The sequence below is a fragment of the Pan paniscus genome, chromosome 20 (assembly GCF_029289425.2).
Source record: "Pan paniscus chromosome 20, NHGRI_mPanPan1-v2.0_pri, whole genome shotgun sequence".
Lineage (NCBI taxonomy): Eukaryota > Metazoa > Chordata > Mammalia > Primates > Hominidae > Pan > Pan paniscus.
In genome coordinates, this window is record NC_073269.2 from 61,789,018 (window position 1) to 61,816,476 (window position 27,459).

General features: G+C 57.8%; 2 protein-coding genes across 6 annotated transcripts; both read left to right on the plus strand.

Annotated features, from left to right (window-relative positions):
* The first annotated feature begins 121 nt into the window (after nt 1–121).
* CCDC106 (coiled-coil domain containing 106) lies at nt 122–5,895 on the plus strand. 4 transcript variants are annotated; one of them, XM_034946492.4, is made up of 6 exons: nt 122–299; nt 1,725–1,800; nt 1,928–2,032; nt 2,131–2,307; nt 4,006–4,218; nt 5,165–5,895. In XM_034946492.4, exons 2-6 carry the CDS (start codon nt 1,770–1,772, stop codon nt 5,479–5,481), a joined length of 843 nt encoding a protein of 280 aa, XP_034802383.1. In that variant the 5' UTR covers nt 122–299; nt 1,725–1,769; the 3' UTR covers nt 5,482–5,895. The 4 variants fall into 4 exon arrangements, with proteins under 4 accessions (XP_034802383.1, XP_034802380.1, XP_034802381.1 ...); XM_034946489.4 differs by lacking the exon at nt 122–299 and adding an exon at nt 861–1,000; XM_034946490.4 differs by lacking the exon at nt 122–299 and adding an exon at nt 863–1,000 and having other exon boundaries at nt 1,481–1,800.
* Nucleotides 5,896–7,728: 1,833 nt separating this feature from the next.
* On the plus strand, nt 7,729–27,132 carry U2AF2 (U2 small nuclear RNA auxiliary factor 2). Of its 2 annotated transcripts, none has more exons than XM_008959146.4 (12): nt 7,729–7,882; nt 11,935–12,070; nt 12,880–12,924; nt 13,219–13,322; nt 13,741–13,892; nt 15,178–15,294; nt 16,282–16,420; nt 21,010–21,089; nt 21,173–21,295; nt 21,586–21,684; nt 21,943–22,191; nt 26,358–27,132. In XM_008959146.4, the coding sequence occupies exons 1-12, from the start codon at nt 7,834–7,836 to the stop codon at nt 26,490–26,492; spliced, it is 1,428 nt and encodes a 475-aa protein (XP_008957394.1). In that variant the 5' UTR covers nt 7,729–7,833; the 3' UTR covers nt 26,493–27,132. The 2 variants fall into 2 exon arrangements, with proteins under 2 accessions (XP_008957394.1, XP_003807136.1); XM_003807088.6 differs by having other exon boundaries at nt 21,586–21,672.
* Nucleotides 27,133–27,459: the final 327 nt, after the last annotated feature.

Genomic DNA, 27,459 nt, shown 5'->3' on the forward strand with positions numbered 1-27,459 from the left:
CATCTGCTTATTCATTCATTTTTCTTGCCTATTTTGTGCCAGGCACTGTGCTAGGCCTCATTTGCTCTTCCGACCTCTTTTTTTGGGAGGAAGAACAAATCTTCCGTTCATACTCCCCAGAGTGGGAAAGAGCCTCCCAGAGGCTGCCATCATACCCCACCATCTGACCTCAAATAATACCAGCAGCGCTCCTCTCTTCAGCCCTGACTATGGCCAGGTGCTGGGCTGAGCTTCTGTGTGTCGCATCACTCCATCCTCACAAGAAATTTAGAAGGGCTTGTAATTTCCCCATTTTACAGGTGAGTTAACAGGCTGGGGAGGAGCAGGAACAGTCAGGACTGGAATCTAGCTTTGCTCCAAAGCCGGCTCTTAATTACCAACATGGGGATGGGGGTGGCGTGTTCCTGGCCCTCATTTTCCGGGAGAGGGGTAACTCCCCCGATTTTGGCCCCCACATCCCTGAGAACCTTGGGGTCTGGCTGTAGGAGGTAGGGGAGCTCTGAGGGGTCCGCGCTGGCCAGTTCCTGAGAGAGCGTTAAAAGTAGATTCTCCTTTCGCTCCAACTTTCTCGGTGTCTCAAACACTCTCCTGCCTTCTGGGCCCATTGGGCACACCGCCACCCAATCCGGGGACCCCCGGAGACTCGCCAGCTCTCCAGGATGGGAATTTCGTGATGTTCCCTGCCTGAGCTTCGGGGAGGGCGGGGGAGTGCTGTAAGGGGCTATCGCGCAAGTGCAGACGCTCTGCTTCTGCCGCAAACGGCGGGCCTCACCTGGACCCGGGGACTCTTCAACGAGGGGCGCTAGCCTGGCCCGACTGGGCGAGTCCCCGCGTCCCTGCCCGTTCCGTCGCTCAGTTCCACGACTCGCTCCCCTGCCGCCCCGCCTGTTCGCGGGTGGGTGGGCGCTTCCCTCGGCTCCCCGTGACACTTTGCAGACGCTCCCCGGCGCCGGGCATGGGCGCCGCCGCCGTCGGTCCCCGAGCCGGATTCCGCGCGCGGGTGGGTGAGCGCGGGGGGCCTCGGCCCCTCGGACCCCGGGCACCCGCGGGCGGGGGATGGTGGCCGCGTTTGCACCCCCGCCCTAGTGCATGTCCCCGCTGGGATCGTTCCACGACCGCTCCCCCTCCCACCCGCGGGACAAAGGGCGGGGGCGGGGGGGGCGCACCCCCACGCGTGACCTTTCCCCGTACTGCGCACGCGCCCAGCCCCCACCACCGGGGGACGGTCCGCCTGCCCACGCGAGTGCGGGGGAGGGGTGTGGGGGCCCCGAAGGTAGGGGAGGCAGCGCGCACGGGCTGGACCTCCTCCTACCCTGGGAAGTTGGGGCAGTTTCCCCCTGCACCTGCCTCTTCCTTAGGCCTGGCAGTGGCCCGCGATGAGAGAGGGTCCTTCCCCTTCAGGCCAGGTGTCCCTGGTCAGGCGACCCCTTGGGGCACCCAGCAATTTAGGGCTTCAGCTTCCTTTTCCTTCGATACCCAGGAGCCCACGTCCCCAGCTCACTTCTCCCCCAGGACCTAGGCGGCTGGGCCCCCTGCCCCTGACTCCAGGAGCCCAGGAGTTTGAAGCCCAGGCGCGTTTTGCCTCAGTCCTGGGGTCCAGGCTCCCTCCTCCCTCAGACCAGGGGTCCAGGCCAGAAGGTCCCTCCTGTCTCACTTCACCTCCCCCAGGATGGACCCTCCAGTCCATCCGCGTCTCTCCATTTGTGGCTGCCGTTTCTGTCCAGTGCCCCTGAGGCCCTCGGCTGCTGGGGTCCGCAGGAAGCCGCGCCATGAATGACCGGAGCAGCCGGAGGCGGACAAGTGAGGAAGCTGGGTCCCCTTCCCTACCCTGGGTCCCAGTGCGGTCGGCTCCAGGCTGCCGTGGTTGGGGGGTGGCCTGAGAGGCCCGGGGAATTCTCTGGGGTAACCCGGGGCCTCTCCTCTCCAGTGAAGGACGATGAGACCTTCGAGATCTCCATTCCCTTCGATGAGGCACCCCACCTAGACTCACAGATCTTTTACAGTCTGAGCCCCTCTCGGAGAAACTTCGAGGGTGAGCTGAGGGGGTGTGGAGGGACTGGAGTCAGCTGGGAAGCCAAGCCCTGAGTCCCAGGGTGTGACCTGGTCCCCCCACCCTCGCTGTGTCCCTAGAGCCTCCGGAGGCTGCGTCCTCCGCCCTGGCTCTGATGAACAGCGTCAAGGCCCAGCTGCACATGGCTCTGGAGAGGAACTCCTGGCTGCAGAAGCGCATCGAGGACCTGGAGGAAGAGAGGGACTTCCTGCGGTGCCAGCTAGACAAATTCATCTCTTCTGCTCGGATGGAGGCAGGTGTGTGTGGGGTGCTCTGATCCACCTGCCTCCCTGTCCCGCTACTGGGTACCCGCTCACCCAGACTCAAGGCTCCACTGTTTGGCTGGCTGGGTGGGACCTGCCCTGTTGGCCCTGTCTGCTAGTCCCCTGCCTGTTTTGGGCCCCCAGGCCCAGCTGCCTCCTCGCTTGATTCCAGGGCCTCATCCCCATGAACTGTCTACTGGGGCCCATCCTCCTGCCTTCTCCGTCAGCTCCCCAAATCCCATCAGCCTCCAGTGCCCTGCCATCTGCTTCCTCGGCCCATGGTGACTTCAGGGACCCTGGCACCTGAGAGCCCCTCTCTTCTGACTCCTAGGGGGACCTTCCTTCATCTCTTTGGCCAAGAGGCCCACCCTAGTTCTTTGGGTTTCCTCAGGGGGCCCCTGCTCCTCCTCCCGTCCCTGTCTTCTCCAAGATCCAAGAGTCCAGCCATCCGGCCTCCTCCTGTCCCCCCCTCCCCTCTGTGACACCAGGGGCCATCTTCCCACCCACCCTGTCCCATCCTTGGTTAATGAGCACTTCTTCCCCATCAAAGACATTAAATCCCTTCCTTTGTGGGCCTTTTTGGGTGGCGACCCCAGCAGGTGCTGTCCCTCAAACCCTGCCTGATTCCTGGGCAGTCCCCACCCACATACCTTGCTCTGCTATAATTCATGGCCAGAAGCAGCCCAGATAGCTCCCATAGCAGCCCCCAGCCCCAGCCAGTTCACAGCTAGCGTCTTCTCTTGACTGGTGGGACCCTGTGCCCTGCTTAATACATTTTGGACCCCAGCCCCATCCTCTTCCCCGGATGGTCAGGCCGTTTGCCCGACAGCCCATGTCCTGGAGAACCCACACTCTACCCCACCTACCCTCATCTCAGCCTTGCTAGCTCCTTGGCTGGGAAGACCCCTCAAAAGCTCCCACATCTCTCTTTGTGAATTCAACCCTTTCCCCAAAAAACCTGGGCAAGGGGGCTATGGTCTTGTGGTGTCTCTGTTACTGGAAGCCCAGCATCTGGGGATCTGGCCTTCCCTCTGTTCGGGAACAAACCACCTCTGGCTGCCCTTGGGCCTGCCACTGTCTCCTCTCACTGATGGTTCCATCCTGGGTGACTGACTCCTTTGCACAGACAGTTTGGCCCTGCGGCTTCGGCACTTTCCCAGTGGGGACCCTGGCACCACAGCCCTCCCCTAACCCACCTTCTAGAGGAATCTGTGTCTGGGCCTCCGCCTGCCGGCTCCCTCTGTCTAGATGGAGGTGGGACCCAGCCTGCTGGACCCAGGGCCCCTGATTTCTCTCGGTCTGACCCCCCGACTCCAGCCAAGGCCTTGCCTGCCTCCTGGGTTTCCAGAGGCTACTCTCCAGAGGTCCCGCCCAGTCCCCAGAAATCTCTCCCTCCCCTATGAGAACCGCGCATAGTCACAGGGGTCCTGAGGCCCCTGGTTGGCGGCCTCCGTAAGACCTCTTGCCAACCAAGGCCTCTGAGAAAATGCTCCACCCATTACCACCTCCCACAGACCCCAGCTGGCTCTACTCAGCCACCAGCGTCTCTACCGTACTCCCTGTCTCTCTGTCTCTTTAGGGGACCAGCCCAGGTTGGGGGATCCAGTTCGGGGACTGCAGCCTCTCTCAGTCCCAGGACCTGTGATGGGATGTCTCGTCCCTTGGTTCATGTGTGTGTCTCCATCTCCCCAGAGGACCACTGCCGGATGAAGCCTGGGCCCAGGCGGATGGAGGGGGACAGCCGTGGTGGGGCTGGGGGCGAGGCCTCGGACCCTGAGTCAGCAGCCTCCTCCCTCAGCGGAGCGTCCGAAGAAGGCAGCGCCAGTGAGAGGAGGCGGCAGAAGCAGAAGGGAGGTGCTAGTCGGAGGCGCTTTGGGAAGCCCAAGGCCCGGGAGAGGCAGCGAGGTGAGTGGGGTGCATGGGGCGGGCGCTGAGGGGCCCGGGCTGCTGAATTGCTATGTGTCCTTCCCAGAGGTCCCCCTTTCTCTCCAAGCCCCTCCAGCCTTGCTGGAGAAAGACCCACCGGGTTCTGTCTCTCCCTCCTCCACGTGTGGTCCTGGGTTTACTTTCTTTCTTTTTTTTTTTGGCGGGGGGCGGGGGGGGACGTCTTTCCCCGTCGCCCAGGCTGGAGTGGTGCAGTGGCGCATTCTCACCTCACTGGAATCTCCGCCTCCTGGGTCCACGCCATTCTCCTGCCTCAGCCTCCCGAGTAGCTGGGACTACAGGCACCCGCCACCACGCCTGGCTAATTTTTTTGTGTTTTTAGTAGAGGCCAGGGTTTCACCGTGTTAGCCAGGATGGTCTGGATCTCCTGCCCTCGTGATCCACCCGCCTCGGCCTCCCAAAGTGTTGGGATTACAGGCGTGAGCCACCGCGCATGGCCTGTCCTGGGTTTACTTTTAAGTTTTGGTCCACCGTCGAGGGCAGGGCCACCTTGGGCACCTCCTTAACTTTCATCAGTAAGAAGGAGGTGCGCAGTAGGACCTACCTCACGGGGAGGGTGAGACTTGAATAAGTGAATTCACCTGAGGCAGGGAGACGAGGGTGATGGCTGGGGGGGTCGGGGGGTGCTGGGACCGCGTGGGTTGAACCCGGCCTCTTGGCTCATTTTGTCTCCTCATCCTCCTTCCTGGGCCTGCCTCTTCCCATTTCCCACTGGTCCAAGATCTGGCTGCGCTTCTTCCCCTCCTCTCTGCCCTTTCCTTGCCTGTTGTTCTCCGTCTCCTCCTGCACCGGCCCGTGCCTCTGCTCGCCGAGATCCTTCCTTCCCATGGCCGTTTCCCTTCCCGTGTCCGCCCCCTCAGTCTTGTCCCCTGCCCCTCACTTCCGTGTCCCCGCCTCCACCCCTCAGTGAAGGACGCCGACGGGGTCCTCTGCCGGTACAAGAAGATCCTGGGCACCTTCCAGAAGCTCAAGAGCATGTCGCGGGCCTTCGAGCACCACCGCGTGGACAGGAACACCGTGGCGCTGACCACGCCCATCGCCGAGCTGCTCATTGTGGCCCCCGAGAAGCTGGCCGAGGTGGGCGAGTTCGACCCCTCCAAGGAGCGCCTGCTCGAGTACTCCCGCCGCTGCTTTCTGGCCCTGGACGACGAGACGCTCAAGAAGGTGCAGGCACTCAAGAAGAGCAAGCTGCTGCTGCCCATCACCTACCGCTTCAAGCGGTGATCGCACCACGCCTCCGCGCCTCCACCCGGGCCTTCCTCCCCCGTAGACCCCGGTGGATGACCTGCCCCTCTCCCCGCCGCGCCCCTGCCCCTCCTCCTCGCTCCCTGGGTTGGGGGCTCCCTTAGCCGGGCCCCCAAGCGCGACGGCCCCGGACCGGCCGCGGCCCCTTCCCGAACGCCGGCACCCCCTTCCGCTTGGGCTGCCCAGCCCTGTCCTCGCCGGGCCCCTTCCTCCTGGAAAACCAGGCAGGCGGGTGCCCCCCCTCGAGTGGGGGACTGTACAGACCCCGTCTCCGCCCCGGCCCCGCGGAGGAGCTGCCCACCTGATTCCCGGACAGACCTCCCCAACTCCGCGTGAGACAGAGAATTATTCAGATAATTTAAATTAAAAAACGACGTGAAAATTTGGAATAAACTTGGCCTCAGCCTCTTCCTAGGAGGGGGGCGTGCCTGGGAGGGGGCGGCCGTCGCCCCGAAGACGGTGACGGGGTTGCGGGGGCTTCCAAGGGGGTGGGTGGTCAGGCGGGAGGACGAGTAGGATACGGTGTAATTAGCCCCCCGGAGGCAGAGATGGAGAGTGAAGCAGCTGCGCCCCAGAAAACTCGGAGGCAGAGCTCGGGAAAAGAAGCGCGGACACAGCCGGGCGCGGTGGCTCACGCCTGTAATCCCAGCACTTTGGTAGGCCGAGGCAGGCGGATCACGAGTTCAGGAGATCGAGACCATCCTGGCTAACACGGTGAAACCTTGTCTCTACTAAAAATACAAAAAATTAGCCAGGTGTGGTGGCGGGTTCCTATAGTCCCAGCTACTTGGAAGGCTGAGGCAGGAGAATCGCTTGAACCCGGCAGGCGAAGGTTCCAGTGAGCCGAGATCGCGCCACTGCACTCCAGCCTGGGCGACAGAGACTCCGTCTCAAAAAAAAAAAAAAAAAAGTAAAAAGAAGCGTGGACACTACCCGCTGGACTACCCGGACCGGAGCGCGGCGCGAGAGGCGTGAGTCGATGACCTCTAGCGGGGGAGGCCACCTAGCGGCCAGGCCAAGTCTGGAGGATACTTCCGTCGGGCCGCCAGGGGGCAGTAACGCCAGATCATCTGTCTCCCGGAAGTAATGCGAGATGATCCGTCTGCCGCGCCTGCGCGGCGGGAAGAGCCGGAGCCCGTTGATGTGGTTGCCGAGACAACCAAGAGGGTGGCCGGATTTAACGGTTGGGAATTAAGCACTTTCACTCTAGTAAGGGAAATCTCGCGCACGCGCAATGGGGACTGAAACCTGGTCCCCGCAACCCCCTTCACCGGAGCAGTGGGAGAGCGCGCCACAGAACGACTTTTACGCAGGCGCAGAAGCCTGTTTCCCCTCACCCGCGGCTTCCACCCTGCGCAGGCGCAAAAAGCCGCGCTGGCAACCTCCGCAGCGGTCGCGCGCACCCTTCACCCCTCTTGCTGCTTTTGTCTCGCACAACCTTCTCAGGCCCTCCGCGAGGCCGGCCCTTTTTTTCTTTCACTTTCCCCTCCCGGAGAGCCAGGTGCCGAGAACTAGGACCTCGTCCCCTTCTCTAGCCCTTCCCCTGATCCACCTCGCCTCTGTCCTCCCTCCCTTTTCCGTTCCCGAAGCCGGAAGGAGCCGAGGTACCCACGGAAAAAGTCGAAGCTGTCCCGGAGAGTGAGGCCTTCACGAAGCGGTGGCGGAAGGAGCCGAAGTTCTCTGATAGGAGGAGTGAGCAAGTGGCATCTCCGGAAAGAGCCGAAACACGGACTCGAGCTTAATCCCAGGAGGGGCCCGAGGGCGAGATCCGGAAATCTCCGGAAAGAGCCGAAGGCCGGGACGGTTAGGATTGTTGGAAGTGGCCGATTGCTTGGACAGGGCCGGCGGAGAAGATCGGAGCAAGTCCGTGGAAGAAGCCAAAGACTGGGACGGATTGAATTGTTGGAAGAACCCGAACTCGCAGAGGGGGCTGGGCGCAGTGGCACACGAGGACACACGGAAACCTCCGAACGTTGAGGAGATAATCTCGGAAAAGTTACGGAAACCTGGGAAGTCGGCGAAACCCTAGGTTCGGGTGTTTTCGGAAGCAGCCGACGCGGCCGCCTGCTTCGCCTTCGTCCAGTATCCAGAGATAGCCGAGGCGCTTCGGAGCCAGGCTCGGGGGGAGGGGCAAGCTCGCGGGCGGGCGGGTGAGGGGGCGGAGCCCGGGCGGGGCGGGGAGGGCTGCAGGAGGCTTGATTAGGTAGGAGGTGGCGAAGCGCCGGCGGCGGCCGGAAGTAGCCGAAGCCAGCGGCGGAAGTAGCCGAAGCGGCTGGAGCGGGCGGCAAGGCGAGGCGAGAGCTGCACAGGGCCCTACGCGGCCGCCTCAGCATGTCGGACTTCGACGAGTTCGAGCGGCAGCTCAACGAGAATAAACAAGGTGAGGGCACCGGGGTCGCGGGGCGGAGGTGTGGGCGGCTCCTCGCGTCGCTCTTTGCCCCCCCGCCATTTTCTCCCTCGCTTCCCCCCACTTCACGGCCGCGCGGCGCCCCCCAACCCCGGTTCCGTGGCGCGCGCCTCGTTCACGTGACGTCCCCAGCGTTCCGCCGCGCGCTAGGCGAGGGGAAGGGGGCGGCGGGGCGCGGGCCCGTGACGCATGCGCACGGCGGCTGTCCCTGCGCCCCACGTGGTCCTGGCGGAGGTGGCGCGGGGGACGCGGCGCGAGCGCGCCAGATGCCTCGACGTGAACTTTTGTTTTTTAAAATCTTTTTGGTTTCTCTGAAAAGGAGATTATGTTAGGCCCCGTAATCTCTTTTCTCCCGCTGCCTTGGCACTTCCGCTTCCGGTCGGGCCCACGGCAGCGTCTCCACGCCCCCTTTGTTTCCAAAATGGCGGTTGCGAGAACTTGGTGGGGGGGCACCTTTCCCTCCTTCACGTGGATGAGGGCAGAGCCGTTTCGGCGGCTGCTTGGAGGCCACGGGCCCCTCGCGTACCCCTTTTCCTTTTTGCTGATTTGCTCTGATCTCTCCCGCCAGGTGGTTTCTGCCCCGTCTGTTGGTAGTGGGGCGCCTCATATTAACGTGTTTGGCGCATGTTCCCTAAAAGCATCTGCATTCTTTGAGTGTCCGCACGCACACATCCTGCATATGCGGGGCTTTTGGCGGTCCCGAGAATCGCGATATGGAGTGTTTGAGACAAACCTCAGATCATTTACAATCCCAAACTCAGGGCACCTGATAATACTCAGTCTCAGATTTCAATATAGAGATAAGAAAACAGGTTCTGAGGGAGGAAGAGGGATCTGGCCCACTGCGCTAAACTCTTCACTTACGGGGAAGGTGGGAGGCAGGTTCCATTCAGGGTATCGAAAATTGTGATAGGTTAGAACAAAAAGTGTGGGGCCCTGATCTTAGGGATTCCAATAATATTAGAAGTGGGAGAGTTGTTAGACGCTTTAAAAATCCTCCGTGTTTCAGTTTGTGAAGAAATACAGGACTAGGGAAGATTGGAGACTTGTTTCTTTTCAGGCTTCAGCTGCCCATGTTCCTAGCTCGTTCGGAGGACGAAATGAGGGCTGAGGAATTTTCCTTTGAACCCAGGCTAGAGTTGGGTAGGGGCTGTATTAGGAAACAGTGCCCTGGGGAAGCAATAACGTTTACTGAGGGTCTGATTCTGTCTTAGTTGATGGACTGCTCAAGAGCATAGGCTTTGGAGTTGAGCACATCAGGAAGTTTAGATACCTGCTTTGTCGTTTAGTAACTACTTTTAATACGTTTATATCTTTTTTTCATTTGTAGACTGATTATTTTCTTGTCACCGGATTTTGAGAAGATTAAAAAAGATGATAGTAACGATAGATGTAGTTAAACTCTGAGCGCTTACCGTGTGCCAGGCTCTTCGCTAAACTCTTAGCATGTTTTACTAAGTGGATCCTTGTAACAGCCTTGTGAGGCCAAAATGATTTCCACCTCTACTGGGGAGGAAACTGAGGGCTCAGAAAAGTTAAAAACTTTCTCAGGGCTCAGCTAGTCAGAGGCAGAGGTGAGATTAAATGGGGTAACATGTAAAGTGTGTGGCATGTGGCTTTGCGTACACTAGGTGTGCAGTAAGCGATATTTGCAATTGTAAAATTGCATGCTTAGAGAGGAGGGTCTTCCGCTCACAGAGATTGTGTCAGAGTTGGGAAAGGGGAGGAAAAGGTGCTTTCCAAATGTTATTCTGCCACACAACACCTGGATGGAGTAGATATGATCCTCGTTTAAAGAGAAAACCAAGTCTTAAAGGCTAAGTTGCTTTTGCATGGTTTTTGTTGTTCGTAAGCAGAAAAGCAGGTACTGATTCTGAGCTCTGACTGGCTGCAAGGCCAAGTTCCACTCTGCTGGACCAAGTGGAGCTGATTGGGCGGTTCTTTGAGGCTCTCAGATGGTGCTTCACCGGTTCTCCCGGGGTTTCCCTTTTGGTGCTGGTAGGGCAGTCCCTGAGACCTGGCACGGCTCCTGGGTTGGCGGAGCTGCTTCCATAAGATGACCACAATACAGTGTTTTGAGCAAACGAAGCTCTCATTGTTTTTACCTGTCCAGCATCAGTGTGTGGGAGAGGGTTCTTGCCATAGGGGAATCTCTGCCCGCGTGTCACTGCCTGTAGTCTTTGTCTCTGCGGAGGACGGGCCAGCTTCTGTACGTGTCGCCTTCTGCTTCAGTCCTTTCCTCTGCTACCTGTATCTACAGGGAATTTCCTTGTCTATATCCCAGGCACCCAGCGGGCATCATTGCTTTCTCTGCGTGGGTTCCTGTCTGCCTGCTTGCGTGTTTCAGAGCCTTAGCAGCAGAAAGGGCTCTTGGGGCTCACAGCCTGTCCATCTTATAAGCGTGGAGCTGTGCCCAGTGCCGTGCCTGTGTGCTTACCCCGCTGCTCTACACTGCTGGCCTGTCCTGCCGATTGTTCCTCCCAATTTCAGTTTTTGATTTTGGGGGTTTTGGCCTTCAAGGGGACAATTATATTGGCATTAATGGTTCTAGCCAGACCTGAGTGTTCTGCCTGATCCACATTCGGGAGTATGGCCTCGTGCTTAACTCACTGATGTCAGAGTGTTTAAATTCTGGTGTCACCATTTCCTAGCTGTTTGACCTTGGCAATTGTGATCTCTCTGTACCTTAGTTTCCTTCCCCATTATGTCAGCCCCCAGCAGTGTTTTTCCAAAGCAGTAGTGAGGTTTAAGAACAAACAAAACGATTTAGTACAGATTCCGGTTGTAGGAAGCATCTCAATATTTGTTGCTGTTTTTTTCCCTGCTGGGTGCATATTTTTCTGAGTGTTGGTGGTTTTGGAATTGTGATGCTTTTCCAGACATTCACATTGCATCGCAAAAACGTGAGACAAAACAGTGTGGGTGAGGCTGAAGTTTAACATCCTCCCTCAGTGCCCTTTCCTCCTGTCCCCAGGGATGATCACTCCAGGAGATGCGTGTTAACATATATGAGCACCTTAACGTGTGCATCTTTTTTGTGTGTGTGCTTCATGGCTAGTTGAGAAATCTGGGTGTCTTTGAATTAAGGAAATGGTGTGGCTGTGCTCATGAACACCCCCCCAATGCTCATGGTTTATCCTCCATCTTGAAGGGCCGGTCTCCCTTCAGGGGTTGAAGGGTCTGGTGAGAGCAGAGGTTTCTGTGGTTTTGCCAGCGAGGCTCCGTTCCTAGTGGCTACCTCAGGCAAATAGAGGGTTGAGGGAGCCTGCTGGAGGCTGGCAGAGATACACGCCCCTACTCACGCCTTTACAGCCTCTCCAGTACTTGGCTTTGAAGGGAGTGAGGCTGAGAGATTCAAGTGGTTTGGGATTCAAGTCTGGATGGGGCACGCTCCTCCCCTGACCTGCTGAAGGAGAGGAGGGCCTCTTTCCCCTTCAGTCTGCAGATTCTCCGAGGCCCTTCCCTTCCCCTGGGAAGGGTGCTTGCTTCTGCATTATTCACCGGCTTGGGAAGGGATGGGTTGAGTTTCCCTGCTTCCTGGGGATCTCAGATCCTGCCTGGCACCTGACCCCTAGTCCTGATGGTGGGGCTGTGGTTGCCAGCTAGTTGCAGAGGTCTTTCCTGAGGGGTCGCTGGGTCCCTTCAGGAAAACATCATTGGGTCTCTTGATTCCCCAGCCTCTAGCCCTGCCCCTCTCAGGGACGACCCTGGGGTCAGGCCCCTCAGCCCTCGAGGGGGACCAGGAGCCAGCCTCCTCTGTCTTCTCTGGCTCCCCAGCTCCTCCTGAGCATCCTCAGGTATCTTACACCCCGGGGGCATTTCCAGGCCCCGTCCCCCTGGTCCCCTCATGGTCCCTGGACTCGCTTGTGGACCCAGGAGGCCTGTTAATTCCCTTCCTCCATTGAATCCCTTCCCTTTGGGGGTGGCCTCCCTGGGGCTTGGGACATAGCCACCAGCGCGCAGGGTGGGCTGGGCCCGCATCCTTACTCCGCTTATCCCGTGCCCCTCCTCTCACCCTTGCCCAGAGCGGGACAAGGAGAACCGGCATCGGAAGCGCAGCCACAGCCGCTCTCGGAGCCGGGACCGCAAACGCCGGAGCCGGAGCCGCGACCGGCGCAACCGGGACCAGCGGAGCGCCTCCCGGGACAGGCGACGACGCAGGTACTAGGGCTCAGGGATCCCCCTGGGCCAGCCTGGGAGTCGGGGGGTCGGTGTTGGCCGGCCTGTGGGTGGCCTGTGTGTGTCTGTGTCTGGGCCCGGGCCCTGTGTGGCTCGTTCGTTCTTTGTGTGGATCTGGGGGAGGGATCTACTGCTTGGTCTGTCTTGGATTCCGATTTTTTCCCGTTTCTGGGGTTTCTTTCATTTTCTGTCTTGGTGGTTGCTGGGGGCAATAGGTTCTTTATCTGGAGCCTGGGAATTGATTCTGTGTTTTCCTTCACAAGGGGTTGTTCTCTGTCTCTGACTCTGAGGGCCTGTTCCTTCTTTTCGACTCTCTGTGGGACTCTCTTCGAGGGGGTTGGTCTCTGCCTCCAGTTTCTTTCTTCCCTGCCTCCCAGGAGAAGGGAGCTCTTGGGACCGAGGCAGTATCCACAGCCTGGGCTGACTTTTTGGCCCAGGGGTGTCGGTTTCCACCGCCTCTTCCCTTCTAGGCTCCCCTTTCTGTTCTCTGCCCCCTTAGGTGAGGAAGGGCAGGATAGGCGGAAGTCCTCCTGCCTCCTCCCAGCTCAGTTTCTCCAGCTAGAGACTGGTCCTTCCTGGCCCCTGGCCCCTTTCTCCTTTCCTCACTTCCTCTTTCCTGGGGGTGGGAGTGTTTGGGGGGAAATGGCAGGGCCGAGGGTGGCCTGCTTGCTGCTTGTTGACCTCGGCCCTGCTCCCACCCTGGGGCTCAGTGCCCTTGGGGGGGTGTGGCATGTGGGGAAGACGAGGGTCCCCAGTCACCCCTCCCCATACCTTTCCCTCCCACCCCCCAGCAAACCTTTGACCAGAGGCGCTAAAGAGGAGCACGGTGGACTGATGTGAGCTTCTCTTCCTGCCCCTTCCTCCCTGATGTCCACCCCCTTCACCTTCCTCACGCCCGTGCACCCTGTCCCGCCCATTTCCAGCCCTGGCCCAAGCACTGGGAAGAGTCCACTTACCTTGAAACCAGCACCCCTTTCCCAGGCCCTGCCCCAGACCCTCTCCTTCCCTGGAGAGAGTGGAGCTTACATGGTTGCGGGGAGGGTGAAAGGGTGCCTGGGAGGGGGCTCGCAGGCCCACTGTTGGTCAGACTGAGGTTGCCCTGCCCCGCTCTCCCCTCCCACCTCCCCCAGTCGTTCCCCCCGCCATGAGAAGAAGAAGAAGGTCCGTAAATACTGGGACGTGCCACCCCCAGGCTTTGAGCACATCACCCCAATGCAGTACAAGGCCATGCAAGGTAGGCCCCTGGCCAGGCTGCTCCCAGAGCGGGAGGGTACAGGGGTTGGGATTCTCCGTCAGTCATTCCCCTGCGTGTGTGCTTGGAGGGGGTCAAGGACACAGGTAGAGGGTTGCACACCCCTGGGGGTTCTGGTCTCTGCGCTTTTGAAGCCTCCCTAGAGGAGGAGATGACCAGAGACACCCGTGGTTGACAGGGGAATGAGGCCTCCATCTGGACGCCATTAGGAAGTGAGGCTTCTGAGGAGCAGCAGTTACTGGGTGGGGGCCCCGAGGGTGGAAAGAGGGTTCTGGAAGGTGCTAAGGCCGAGAGCCTGTAGGAGCTTCCTGCTGAGGAGGGGAACTCCCAGTGTGTGGTGGGGGGTGGTCAGTGAGCATTCCCCTGATGGGGTTTTATCCTGCTTTTACCCCCTTTGAAGCTGCGGGTCAGATTCCAGCCACTGCTCTTCTCCCCACCATGACCCCTGACGGTCTGGCTGTGACCCCAACGCCGGTGCCCGTGGTCGGGAGCCAGATGACCAGACAAGCCCGGCGCCTCTATGTGGGCAACATCCCCTTTGGCATCACTGAGGTACTGCCTTCCCCTGCCCCTACCCTCTCCCTTGTCCCTCTACCCCGTTCCTCCCCTTCCCTCCATTCCCTTTCCCCAACCTGCACGGGTCAGACTCTGCTCCTGCAAGACCCCCCGGCCCCCTCCCAGACGGACCGATGGAGTTGAGCCAGCCAGGGGCCGGGCTGGGGGTGGCCCTCCCTCCCTCCTCTTCCCCTCTCCCGTCTCCCCTCCCCCCAACCTCCTCCAGCAACCCAGGGATCAAGCACACACATAATGTACCTACGTGTCGGAGAGAGACAGAGAGGGAGACTTGGACACACACACACACACACACACACACACACACAGACGCACGCTGCCCCTCAGTTTTTTTCTGACACGCCTCTCGTTCTCTGCCGCCTGTCCCCTATCCTCTCCCCCACGTCCCTCCCATGGTCGCTGTTCTTTTATTTTTGATCGCCCCTGACCTCCCCCTTCCCCACCACTCCTTTTCCCTCTCCCCTCTCCCCAACCCCTTCCTGTGGCACCCCCTGAGAATCCCGAGATCAAAGAGTTGTTTCCATTTCTCTTTAAAGTGAAATATTGTGGGGCTGAGATCCCTCGTAGCAACAAAAAGTTTGCTACCATCGTCGAAGGCAAGTAAGGTCCATTCTGACTTTCTCAACCTGCACTTTGCTACATTTGATAAACCAGCCCCCGGACTCCAGGGCCAGATTCCTCCACATCACTCTTTTCTCCTCCCCTCCCGTCCCTGCCCCTCCTCCCTACACTCCTCCTCTCCTGCCCCTGCACTCTTGACTTCCTCCTCCTCGCTCGTCTCTGTCCTGCTCTCCCTTTCTGTCCTTTGCTCGTCTCTGCCCCTGCCTGCCACTTCCTTTTTACTTTCCTGCCACTTTTCTGTCTGTCTCCACTGGGTGTCCCTTCCTGTGTGCTCTGTCTCTTCATCTCTTCTGTTTCGTGTTTTTCTTCATTTTGTGTTGTCATCATGCTCTCTGCCTTTTCTTGAACAATCTTCTCCTTTCCCCTGATTTTTTGGGGCCCCTGTGGCTGTCCCCTAACGCCTGTCCATCGCCTGCCCTTGGCCGTCTCTTGCTACTGCTTCCTCCCCGTTTTCTCTCTTCCTTCTGTTCCTACTATTGACTTCTACACCCCCACCCATATTCCACTGTTCCTCCCCCCTCCTCCCTCCCCTCATCCCTCTCCCCTTACCCCCAAACCCCTCTGTGTCTCCCTCTCTCACCCTTCCCCTCCTCTCTCCACCTCCCTTCCCCCGCCCCCCCCTTGTCTCCTATTCCCTCTGCAGGAGGCCATGATGGATTTCTTCAACGCCCAGATGCGCCTCGGGGGGCTGACCCAGGCCCCTGGCAACCCAGTGTTGGCTGTGCAGATTAACCAGGACAAGAATTTTGCCTTTTTGGAGGTGAGCTGGGGGAGTGAGCGAGGTCCAGGAAACGCGTGTGATGTGAGGGCCCAGCCCTCAGGCTGATGTTGTGTGGAGCTGCCTTGCGCTGTTTCCACCGGGCCCTCTGCAGCCTCTTCTCCACCCGGTCGCTGAAATGAGCCCTGTAATAGCATTAAAGATCTGATCCTACTTTCTGCCTTCCATTTGCTTTCTGTGTGACCTGAGAGGCCTGTTTGGCCTCTGCAGACCTCTTTGGCCTTTTCCAGACCATTCCGGCCCAGTCCTCTCTGCACTCTGGCCACACTGACCTTCCCAGAACCTACCATGCTCCTGCCTGCTTGGCTAGAGTTCTTTACGCCAGATAACTGATGTTCCTAACTAGTCTTCTGTTACCCCAGCTAACTGATGTTCCTAACCAGTCTTCTGTGTCTGTGTTTCTCAACTGTCGGGAAAGGGCCTTGGTTTTTGATTTTCGACTCTTGGTGGACTGATGACTCTCGTGAAGTACTGTGAAGGTGTGGGCAGTGTTAGCTTACTGCAGAGGTTTCTGAGCACTCCCTCTCACTGTCTGAGCACTCCGTCTCACTCTGTCCCTCTTACTCTGTCCTTGCCTCATTGCAGTCCACTTGCAGTTGCATTGCTCCGGAGATGGGCTGAAATGTCCCCCTCACCAGAAAGACTCCAGTACTGTCATCTCCCCGTTCAACTAACCTTTCCCGTAACATCCCTTTTCAGCACTTTGTCCCTCTTCCGTGTCGTCACAGCCTGCAATTGTGTGTTTGCCTCTGTGTTTGTGTTGGGTGCCTGGTGTTTTTAATGGTCGAGTGTGAGCTCCTGGCAGCAGGGACATGCGTGTCTATTGTCCTCCCAGTGCCCAGCCTGGGGCCTGGCATGTTGTATTTGTTCACATGAGTCAAAGGAAAGAGGAAATCCCAATCCTGGAACACTAGGGGCTGTACTAGTCCCTGACCCCCATCCCTCACCACTCCTTTCTCTTTCATTCAGTTCCGCTCAGTGGACGAGACTACCCAGGCCATGGCCTTTGATGGCATCATCTTTCAGGGCCAGTCACTAAAGATCCGCAGGCCTCACGACTACCAGCCGCTTCCTGGCATGTCAGAGAACCCCTCCGTCTATGTGCCTGGTGAGTGGGGGATCCAGTAAGGGCCCCTTTCTCCCCCAATCCTGTTCCCTTCAGCCCAGCTGGAGTGGCTGAGGAAGTCGTGTAAGTACTGTGGAAGATAGGTGCCTTTTTCCTGCTTCCCCTAAGTCTCTGTGAGTGGGGTGCTCTCCTGCTGGTAGAGAAGGTGCCTAGGGCCGGGAGAATGAGCTGTCACCTGCTTGAGGACACACAGCTTGTACGTGGCAGAGCCAGGATCAGTGCAAAGGTGCTGGGGAAGTGAGGGGCTTGTGGCCTGGACCTCATGCCTGCTTTGCGGCTGTGGGACCTTGGAGGGCTCAGTCTGTGCCCGTCGGGGCTGCTGTGTGTCGACGGTTGGCAGCAAAGCTCCTGCTGTGGGGTCTGGCACCTGGGTATTCACTTGTTTTTGTCTCCTAGTGTTTGCCTTGAATCTTGTGTTCTGGGCCATTCCCCATAGCTGTGTTGAACATCATCTGTAATTGGTAGGTAACATAGCAGACCAGGGGTTGGCGACCATGTCACTGTGTGTGAAAGCAGCCAGACGGTGTCTGCGTGCGTGGGCCTGGCTGTGTGCCGGCACACCTCGACACGCATGGCTGCTGAGGTTGGGCTTTCCTGTGCTTCTCACAGGCCACAGAATGGTCTCCCTTTAGAAAGCTTGCAGGATGTGCAAAACCAGGTGATGGGCCCTGTCAGCCCACAGGTTATAGTTTGCTGACCCTTGTAGTTGATGAATGGGATTTGAGGGAGGGCTTGTCTGATGCCCTGTCAGGGTGCGGCTGTGTCTCAGGCCTGGGACATGGAGGAGGTGGGGTTCTGCTGGCGGGTACTCACTGTTCGAGGAGCCCTTTAGGAACCGAGTCAGCTCTTCAGGGCAGGCGATGTGGAGCCCCAGACGGAGGCACATCTGTGTCAGGCAGGACTTGGGCTAGGTCCCTCACTGGCCTCCAGTGCTTTTCTTTTTGTTGTTGTTGTTGTTTTGAGACAGTCTCGCTCTGTCACCCAGGCTGGAATGCAGTGGCACGATCTCGGCTCACTGCATCCTCCGCCTCTAGGGTTCAAGCAATTCTCCTACTTCAGCCTCCCGAGCAGCTGGGATTACAGGCACCTGCCACCATGTCTGGCTAATTTTTGTATTTTTAGTAGAGGCTGGGTTTCACCATGTTGGTCAGGTTGGTCTCCAACGCCTGACCTCAAGTGGTCCACTCACCTCAGTCTCCCAAAGTGTTGGGATTACAGGCATGAGCCACTGCGCTCAGCCCAGTGCTTTTCCATCATAGGTTTTGGTAAATTCAGCTAACCTTTTGGAGCCTGTAATATATGTTGACATGCTCCCAGTCGACATGGACTTTTTACGTATGGGTGCGTTTCCCCGATCAAGCTGCAGAATGTCTTCCCCACGTCTCTTCCTGGTGAATCCACTGCGTTTTCCTTCATTTTAAGTCCCGTGAGTGGCCCGCCACTTGCTGGTGCTTAGTGTGTGTGTCAGGCGCTGTCCTAAGTGCCCTCCATGGATGGCAGTTCTACGACACAGGGATTGGCGCTGTCCTAAGTGCACTCCATGGACGGCAGTTCTACGACACAGGGATTGGCGCTGTCCTAAGTGCCCTCCATGGACGGCAGTTCTACGACACAGGGATTGGCGCTGTCCTAAGTGCACTCCATGGACGGCACTTAGGAATTGGCAAGTTACAACTGAGAGGCCACCTCTGGCCCACTGCCTGTTTTTTGTTTTTTTGTTGTGTTTTTTGAGACGGAGTCTTGCTGTGTTGCCCAGGCTGGAGTGCAGTGGTGTGATCTCGGCTCACTGCAACCTCCGCCTCCCAGGTTCAAGCGATTCTCCTGCCTCAGCCTCCCGAGTAGCTGGGATTACAGGCATGTGCTACCACACCTGCTAATTTTTTGTGTTTTTAGTAGAGATGGGGTTTCACCATGTTGGCCAGGCTGGTCTCGAACTCCTGACTTTGTGACCTGCCTTGGCCTCCCAAAGTGTTGGGATTATAGGCGTGAGCCACCGCTCCCGGCCACTGCCTGTTTTTGTAAGTAAAGATTGATTGCGCCGCAGCTGGCCTCACTGTGCAGTGCCTCCTTCCTGGCTAGGGACGTGTGGTGGGCCTTGGGGAATAGGAACCGTGGGTTATGGATCTAAGGTTGCTTCTCTTACCAGGCTGAGGAGCTTGACTCTTCTGAAGGTGATGGGGTGCTCTGGCAGGGGCTGAGCTGAGGGCAACCCCGTGATAGTGGCAGCCGAGCTCCTCTCAGGCGCCCCCTGCACCAAGATGGCCTGGTCACCATGGGAGGGGACATTCCTCCACCTTACAGATGAGGAAAGAGCTTCCGGACAGTGGGGATCCCTGCTGGGTCTTCCCCATACCGCCTCTGCTCCAGGTGTGATGCTTTGTAGATGCAGCTGCTGCAGAGGTATGGGGCCCTGTTTCCCCGCCCAACTCTTGGAACATCCCTGCCAAGCAGGGCTTGTCCTCAGTGATGAGTGGAGGAACTCAAGACTCCGAGAAGATTCCTTTGAAGTTGTTGTCATGTAACAGCGGCTGACCCCACCGACAGTGCTCACAGTGTGTGTCTGGGCTGGGTGGGTCCTGTTGTGGGCATTGAGTCTGGCAGATGCCCCGGCCATGGGGACTGCCGTGCCTGTTCTCATGTCCTCGATCGAATCAGCACTTGGCCTGAGCTGTTCTCACACACGTGGCTCACACGACGGGCACCAGTGTTCTTCCCATTCTACAGATGAAGACACTGAGGCCCTTGGAGGCTCATACGGTACAAACATGACTTGAACCCAAGGAGCCATGAACCCAGGGAGCCCAACTCTTGTACCCTTGGCTCTGTGTTGCTCAAGTGAGACGGGCAGAGCCAGGGATCGCGGCTGAGCTTCCAGTGTGACCCATTCTTCCTTGGACCCAGGCAGAGCCTGCAGCCTGCCATGCTGCCTGTGGGGAGTCACAGCTGAGTGTGGGCTCTGGAGGCTGCCTTTTTCCTGCCTGTGTGTCTTTGCTCTGTGCCTCAGTTTTTGCCTTCTGTGCTGTATGTACAGCATTGCAGTAGGAGGTTGAAAGTCTTACAGGATGCCTGGCCCATGGGGTGAGTGCTCGGTGTGTGTTCCTGCTCCTGGGCTGCTGCTACTTGTCCCTGTAGCATAGGAGCCAGGTCTCCTGGGGTCTGTGTGGCCCCGTCTGGTGGTTGGAGCCGGCTGGGTTGGTGCTTCCAGTTCTGTGGGGGCAGCGTCATCATAGGCTGGAAGGGCTTGAGTGAGTAGGTGGGAGAGGGTGTGTGGGGGCGTCTCCCCTCCTTCCATGGGCACAGCGGCTCATGCTTCTGAGGCTCTTTCCCATTTCCTGTCTTACCTATTCCTTCCCAGCATCAGGATGGAGGTGGGATGGGGCCACTCACACTTGGTGTGGAGGCTGCAGAGGAAGGGGAGGCCATATGGCCTAGGTTTTGAACTTGGGAGTCAGGCTGGTTGGTTATCGGGGCCTGGCATAGCTGATATCTGACAGGACGGCGTCAAGATACATTGGCAGAGCCTGTGGGGTCTCAGGTTGAATCATCCCACCAGCAGGCACTTGTCTGTGAGTCCAGAGTTCAGTGGATAGGGCAGGATCGAGGGCCAGTAAATTCAGCCGATAAGCCCCCACTCTGGTATGTCAGCCCTCGAAGACACTGGATCCTGCATCCCACAGTCAGCCCACAGTTCCCAGTGAGATCAGAGCAGCTAATGCTGTGGATGCTGTTCTGAGACTTCCCGGGCAGCTGCGGCTGCTCATCGTGTCGTGCCACCCCTGTGAGGGCAGTTGCACCCCTGCAGTGGCACCTGCTGTTCTGACAGGGCGTGAAGGGAAGGGACTGAGCTTTTTTTTTTTTTTTTTCCTTTGAGACGGAGTCTCACTCTGTTGCTCAGGCTGGAGTGCAGTGGAGTGATCTCGGCTCACTGCAACCTCCGCCTCCTGGGTTCACGCCATTCTTCTGCCTCAGCCTCCCGAGTAGCTGGGACTACAGGTGCACGCTACCACAGCCCGCTAATTTTTGTGTTTTTAGAGAGACCGGGTTTCACCATGTTGGCCAGGATGGTCTTATCTCTTGACCTTGTGATCTGCCCGCCTTGGCCTCCCAAAGTGCTGAGATTACAGGCGTGAGCCCCCGCGCCCGGCCGGGACTGAGCTTTAATGGGAGCCTTGCCTGGGTGGCTGTCAGAGAAGGGGTGGGGTGTGTTGTGACTCACCAGTAGGTCCCGAGCCCAGGTGACCTGCCAGCATTCCACAGCAGCAGGTAGCAGATGTGGGTGTGAACTCTGTGCCCTTGGAGCGTTCTGGAGGATGTTCTAGTTTGAGGTTCCCCTGAGGCTGGGCAGATTTGGGAGACATGGTGCGTTCTCCCTGAGGAGCCTCTGTGTGCCACTGCCCAGGACCCTCACTCGTCAGATAAGGCTGGGGTGGGGTGGGCACGTGGCGACCCCTCCCTCGTCAGATCAGGCAGGAAGTGTTCTCTTTGGCAATTGAGGAGCTCGCCGTAGACTGTCCAGGTTTTGGGAGATAACCTGGTACTGGAATTGAAGTCCTCCTCTTCTCTGCCCATAGGGGTTGTGTCCACTGTGGTCCCCGACTCTGCCCACAAGCTGTTCATCGGGGGCTTACCCAACTACCTGAACGATGACCAGGTAACTTCCCTGCCTCCCTCCAGACCCGTCCCCCCACCCCGCCCCACCTCATCCCAGCCCTGATGGACTCTCGGCTACTGCAGGTCAAAGAGCTGCTGACATCCTTTGGGCCCCTCAAGGCCTTCAACCTGGTCAAGGACAGTGCCACGGGGCTCTCCAAGGGCTACGCCTTCTGTGAGTACGTGGACATCAACGTCACGGATCAGGTGAGTCCCCGGTCCCTGGCCGCTGCCGCGTCTGTCCTTCCCTGCCCTGCGCTGTTGCCAAGCCATGGTCTCCCCTCCTCAGGGGACGGGGCGGGAGGCGGCCAACCTGAGGCAGTGCCCTGCGTGTGGGCTCGTCCCTGTCCCATGGTGTTGGCTTTTTCCAGGCTCTTAATCCCCTTTGCCTTCCCCTCTTCCCCCACCAATGCCCCGGCTTGGGGGTAGGTGTTGGGCTCCTGGTCCCTGACCCCACTTCTCCCCGCACCCCCGCACCCCTCATCCTCCAAACGCAGGCCATTGCGGGGCTGAACGGCATGCAGCTGGGGGATAAGAAGCTGCTGGTCCAGAGGGCAAGTGTGGGAGCCAAGAATGCCACGCTGGTGAGCCCCCCGGCACGTCATCTTCCATTGGCTCGAGGGACCCTGGGGGTGGGAGGGGCTGGCTAGGGACAAGTGTTCCTGATCTTTCTCCCAGCTTTCATGGGAAAGCATTTGGGGGGCATTCAGTGCAGTGTTGGGGAGTCGGGCTTTAGGTGTTGGAAGTGGAGAGATGGCCTTTCCCCTGGGGGGGCAGGTGAGGGGCCTAGGCTTTAGCAGAGGGAGACTGGGTCTGGGCCCCCTGTGACGCCGCTGCCTCCCCTGGCCCCACAGAGCACCATCAATCAGACGCCTGTGACCCTGCAAGTGCCGGGCTTGATGAGCTCCCAGGTGCAGATGGGCGGCCACCCGACTGAGGTCCTGTGCCTCATGAACATGGTGCTGCCTGAGGAGCTGCTGGACGACGAGGAGTATGAGGAGATCGTGGAGGACGTGCGGGACGAGTGCAGCAAGTACGGGCTCGTCAAGTCCATTGAGATCCCCCGGCCTGTGGACGGCGTCGAGGTGCCCGGCTGCGGAAAGGTCAGGAGGCCTCGGGCTCAGTGCTCCCTCACCCTCTCCCCCTCCTCTTCTCCGCGCCCTCTTTCTTCCTCTCTCTCTCCTCTCGCAGCACGTGCATATAGGTGTGTGCCATCACTGAGTGCCGCCCTCAGGCCTGGCCATGGGAGATGTTGGTGACCCTGAGGGGTTTGTGGCCCTGTGGGGGCCCAAGACCTGCAGGCGAGACAGTAGTTGGGGAATGTAGCTCTGTATTGCTGTAGAACTTGGCCCTGCTCCCCCTTATATGGCCTGGCTTGTGCAAATGGTTTTGCCTGGTCTGTGGAGTGGGGAAGAGTGCCGGGAACAGTCCCGAGACACCTGCTGGTGTCTCCTGTGTGCCAGGCACCCTGCTGAAGCTGTGTCTGTGCTCACCCTGAGCCTTCCCTGTAGCCCCTGAGCCGCATCGTGGAAGGAGACAGGCAAAGCAGGGGTGGCTCACACTGGCAGGTTTCAGGTTCTCGGAGTCTGATTTCAGACCCTGCTAAGTCCTGTCACCTCCAGCGCCGTGACAGGTGTAATCACCTCACCTCGTCTGCCTCATGAGACGGTGGTGGTGAGGGCGTGTGACCTGCTCTTTGATCCCCTTGCTGGGTGTATGTATGGAATTCCCATCGTACCAGGCTCTGATCTAGACGCTGAGGCTTCGGTTGTGAATAGAGGTCCCTGCTGTCCTGTGCACACTGCTGTCCTGTGCACCCTGCTGTCCTGTGCACCCTCCTGTCCTGTGCACCCTCCTGTCCTGTGCACCTTGCTGTCTGTGCAGCTGTTAGAGGACCTGCATGCCGTGTTGAGTCGGGGCAGGGGCCGCATTCCTGGGTGTGCTGTTCATTCAGGGTGGTCAAGGTCAAGAGGTGGCAGTGAGCAGGTGAGTGAGCGAGGTGGTAGGGCCAGGGCTGAGTGGCAGGCCTTGGAGGGCTGCATGGGTCTTAGAACGACCGGTTATTTTGAGTTAGATGGGAGGGAAGCAATATTGAGAGGCCTCCAGGGTGGTCACGCCTGGCAGATGGAAATGACCCCACATAGTGAGGTTGGGGGTGGGTGCGGAGGCACAGCAGGTACTTCCCCTGGCCCTGGCTTCCCTGCTGAGCCCTGCAGGGCAGGATGTGGATCAGCAGGAGGGCAGAGAGGGTGCTGTGGACAGGAGGGCTTGCTGGGAGCTGGCAGGGTTGGTCTTGCCAAAGCGATGCCACAGCCAGGTTTGTCGGGACCAAGGCTGGCTCTGCAGGGCCAGATCGGGCGTGCGGGGCCTTCTTATGTCATGGAAGCAGCTCGGCTTTCCCCTGGAGTTGGTGGGCTTTTCAAGGAGAAAACAGGGCTGTGGTGGTGGCATTTTTGAGGTGATTGTGGCTGCAGTTGGGAAAATGAATGAGGTCTCCCGCAATAATCTGGTGAAAGATGGTGATCTGATTTAAAGTAGTAGCAGGGGATGGAGAGAAGTTGATGGATTTGAGGAAGATTTGTGCCTGGGAAGTGTCCAGACTTTGGTGATGGGTGTGGGTTTGTGGGGAGGGGAGGAGAAGGCCTATGAGCTGCTTAGTGGCAGCTCTGATGGTGGGGATAGCAGGTGAGATGCAGGGGTGATGAGCACGTTGTCGGGGGTGAGTGGGGGGTGGGGGGCAGCTAGCTGGCTTTGCGGTTTCTGAGACACCCAGTAGAGATGTCAAGGAAAAATTAGCTGGACAGGTCTGTGTTCCCAGCATGAGGACTGATGGACACTCAGGTGTCGAGGCCCTGCTTGGGATGTCGGAGTGGTTTGCCCAGGGAGAGCAGGGTTGGGGAGGGCGGCTGGAGAGGTGGAAGGAGCATCTTAGAAAAGGGGCATGGGGAAGGCCAACGGCATCTCCTCTCACTGCAGCTCCTGCCCACTGCCCTCCAGAGTCCCCTTCCCTTGAGCCGGTATGTCAGGGCTGCTCAGGGCTGCCCTCTGGTGCTGGGATGGAGCTTGGCTCAAGCAGGGGCTGAGGAAACATTTGTGGGAAGAACGAATGGAGAGACCCTGGCCTTTGGGATCAGCTGACCTGTTTTGCATATTAAATTTATTGCATCGGCGGCCCGGCGAGGTGGCTCACGCCTGTAATCCCAGCACTTTGGGAGGCCGACACGGGCGGATCATGAGGTCAGGAGTTGGAGACCAGCCTGGCCAATGTGGTGAAACCCCGTCTCTACTAAAAAATACAAAAATTAGCCAGGCATGGTGGCGGTGCGTGCCTGTAATCCCAGCTACTCAGGAGGCTGAGGCAGGAGAATTACTTGAACCCGGGAGGCGGAGGTTGCAGTGAGCCAAGATTATGCCACTGCACTCCAGCCTGGGTGACAGAGCAAGACACAGTCTCAGAAAAAAAAAAAAAAAAAATTACTGCATCGTATTGTTTTATTCTTAAATTTTTTGTTACATGTCTTTTCAAATATACTTAAAAGTAGAGACTATGATAGTGATACGTTTTTATCATAGTATATGTGCTAATATTTTGGTGTTCCTTCATCTGGCTTCAAGTTACCAATATTTTGTCATTCTTAATTTTCATATTCAGCTTATTTCTCCCCCCTCCTTTTTCTTTGCTGGATTATTTTAAAGCTTATCAGGTTTATTTCACCTGAGATCCTTAAGTGTATTTCTGTTATTTCTCAATTAACATTTTGGGTCAGATAACTTCTCTGTGGGGGCCTTTGCTGTGCGTTGTAGGATATTGAGATGTATCCCCAGCCTCCACCCACCGGATGCAAGAGCACTACTCCCTGCTGAGACACCCAAAAGCATCTCCAAAGATTGCTCAGTGTTCCCTGGGGACACCCCCCCTCCTCCAGTTGACAACCACTGCTCTAACCAGATAACCTTAAAAAATTGTTTTGTTTTGTTTTTTTAACAAAACCACAATAGCATGATTAGATTAGCGAAATTCCTTAGTGCCTATTCCATGTTCAAATTTTTCTATCTCAAGAATTTTTTTTTTTTTTTGGAGACGGAGTCTCGCTGTTGCCCAGGCTGGAGTGCAGTGTGCCCGCCACCACACCTGGTTAATTTTTTTTGTATTTTTAATAGAGACAGGGTTTCACCGTGTTAGCCAGGATGGTCTCGATCTCCTGACTTTGTGAGCCACCCGTCTCGGCCTCCCAAAGTACTGGGATTACAGGCGTGAGCCACCGCGCCCGGCCAATAATTTTTTTTTTTTTTGAGACGGAGCCTCACTCTTGTCACCCAGGCTGGAGTGCAGTGGCGCAATCTCGGCTCACTGCATCCTTCACCTCCTGAGTTAAAGAAGAGTAGCTGGGACAGGCACCTGCCATCATGTCTGGCTAATTTTTGTATTTTTGGTAGAGATGGGGTTTCATGCCATGTTGGCCATGCTGGTCTTGAACTCCTGACCTCAGGTGATCCATCTGCCTCAGCCTCCCAAAGTACTGGGATTACAGGCGTAAGCCACTGTGCCCAGCGGAGAATATTTTTTATAGTTTGGTTTCAGTAAGGATCCATATCAGGTCCCTACCTTGAATTTGGTTACAAAGTTTGTGTAATTTATCGTTTGTACCTCACTCCCTCTTTTTTTTTTTGCAAGCTCTTTTATTTGTAGAAGAAATAAGTTCATCTGCTATATAGGATTTTCAGTGTTCGTGTAGGCTCATTGTATCCTTCCCTCCCTCCATTTTCCTGTAAATTGGTTTAAGCAAGGTTAGAAGCTCGAATAGATCAAGGTTCAAGTTTTTAAATTTTATTCAACCTGGGTTTGAATCCTAATTTCTGAGCTTCCCTTAGCTCACTTATTGTTGGGAGAACATGGCTGTTGGGGTGGTTCTGGGAGCGCCCACCATGGTGGCTCGTGTGGAGTAGACACTCAGCACGAGGGACCCCTCCCCCGCGGTGAGCTCGTCTAGGCATCCTGCCTGCCCTCTATGGCTCTGCTGAGTTTCTGGCATGTCTCTATTCTTTCTCCCTCTCCATGTCTATGGTGTGTTTATGCTCTTGTTTTTTGATCCTGGAGAATATTTGGGTGAACTCCACCAAACCTGCTTACTAAGGGTCCCTTTCTGACACCTGTGGCGAAGCCCCCTCCTCCCTGTCCCTTCCTGCCTTCAGTTCTGGGGTTGGGTGGACGCTGACTGGCTGTTGGGCGTGAGCCTTGTTCACAAACCTGCCTCTCCTTTCCCCACAGATCTTTGTGGAGTTCACCTCTGTGTTTGACTGCCAGAAAGCCATGCAGGGCCTGACGGGCCGCAAGTTCGCCAACAGAGTGGTTGTCACAAAATACTGTGACCCCGACTCTTATCACCGCCGGGACTTCTGGTAGAGGCGGCTGGGGGAGGGTGGGGGCAGGGCTGGCTGGGGGCTTCTCCCCACTCCCGCCCCCCCCTTATCCCCCTGTGAAGACGATGGGCAGAGGAGTGACAGCCGCAGACACACGACAGCCGGCAGCAACTGGAATGGCAGCAATTAAGGGTGGGGGGCGGGGGTTGGGGGGTTAGGGCAGGGAGGGGACTGGGGAAGTGCGCACACAGCCCACACAGACAACACGCACCCACACAGACACAGAGGGAAGGGGTTGGGATGGGGACAGGGTGCACAGCAGGGCGGGGTAGGACCCCAGCCCCTCCCAAAACAGCCTCTCCTTCTCCCATAGACCCCTTTCTTCTCCCCTTCCCCACGGTAGGAACATAGCGTGTTTATATTTTATGGCCAAACTATTTTGAATTTTGTTGTCCGGCCCTCAGTGCCCTGCCCTCTCCCTTACCAGGACCACAGCTCTGTTCCTTCGGCCTCTGGTCCTCTCTGGTCTCCTCCTGGGTTTCTTACGTAGTTGATTTTTCCTCTTTAGTGTCCCCCGACCTGCGCCCAGCCCCGTGGCCCCTGCCCCTCTCCTACTCTCTGTGGCAGTTTCATATTTGCTAAGACGAATTTGCTCATTAAACATTTTGTTGTATTTTACTTTATGGAGCGGCTGTGTGTCCAGTATGTCCGACCCTCTTCCTCGGTTCTGGGCTCGGGTGGGGGTTCCCTTGGCAAACTGCGGGCCCCTGGCTGGGACGCCCCTGCTGCCGGCGCCGGCAGCCTCGAGGCCTTCCCTGCTTGTGCGGTGCGCTCCTCGGGGTCGGCACAGGTATAGCCCCGGGGGACGTGAGGTTCCCGAGTGCTCTCCCACCCCGCCGACAGGAGGGATGGTGGCCGAGCGGGCCGGGCCGGGCGTGGCGTGGGTGTGCCAGGAGCTCCGCGGTTGCCGCCAAGCGAGCTGGAGCTGACCCTCGGCGTTCCGTGAGCTC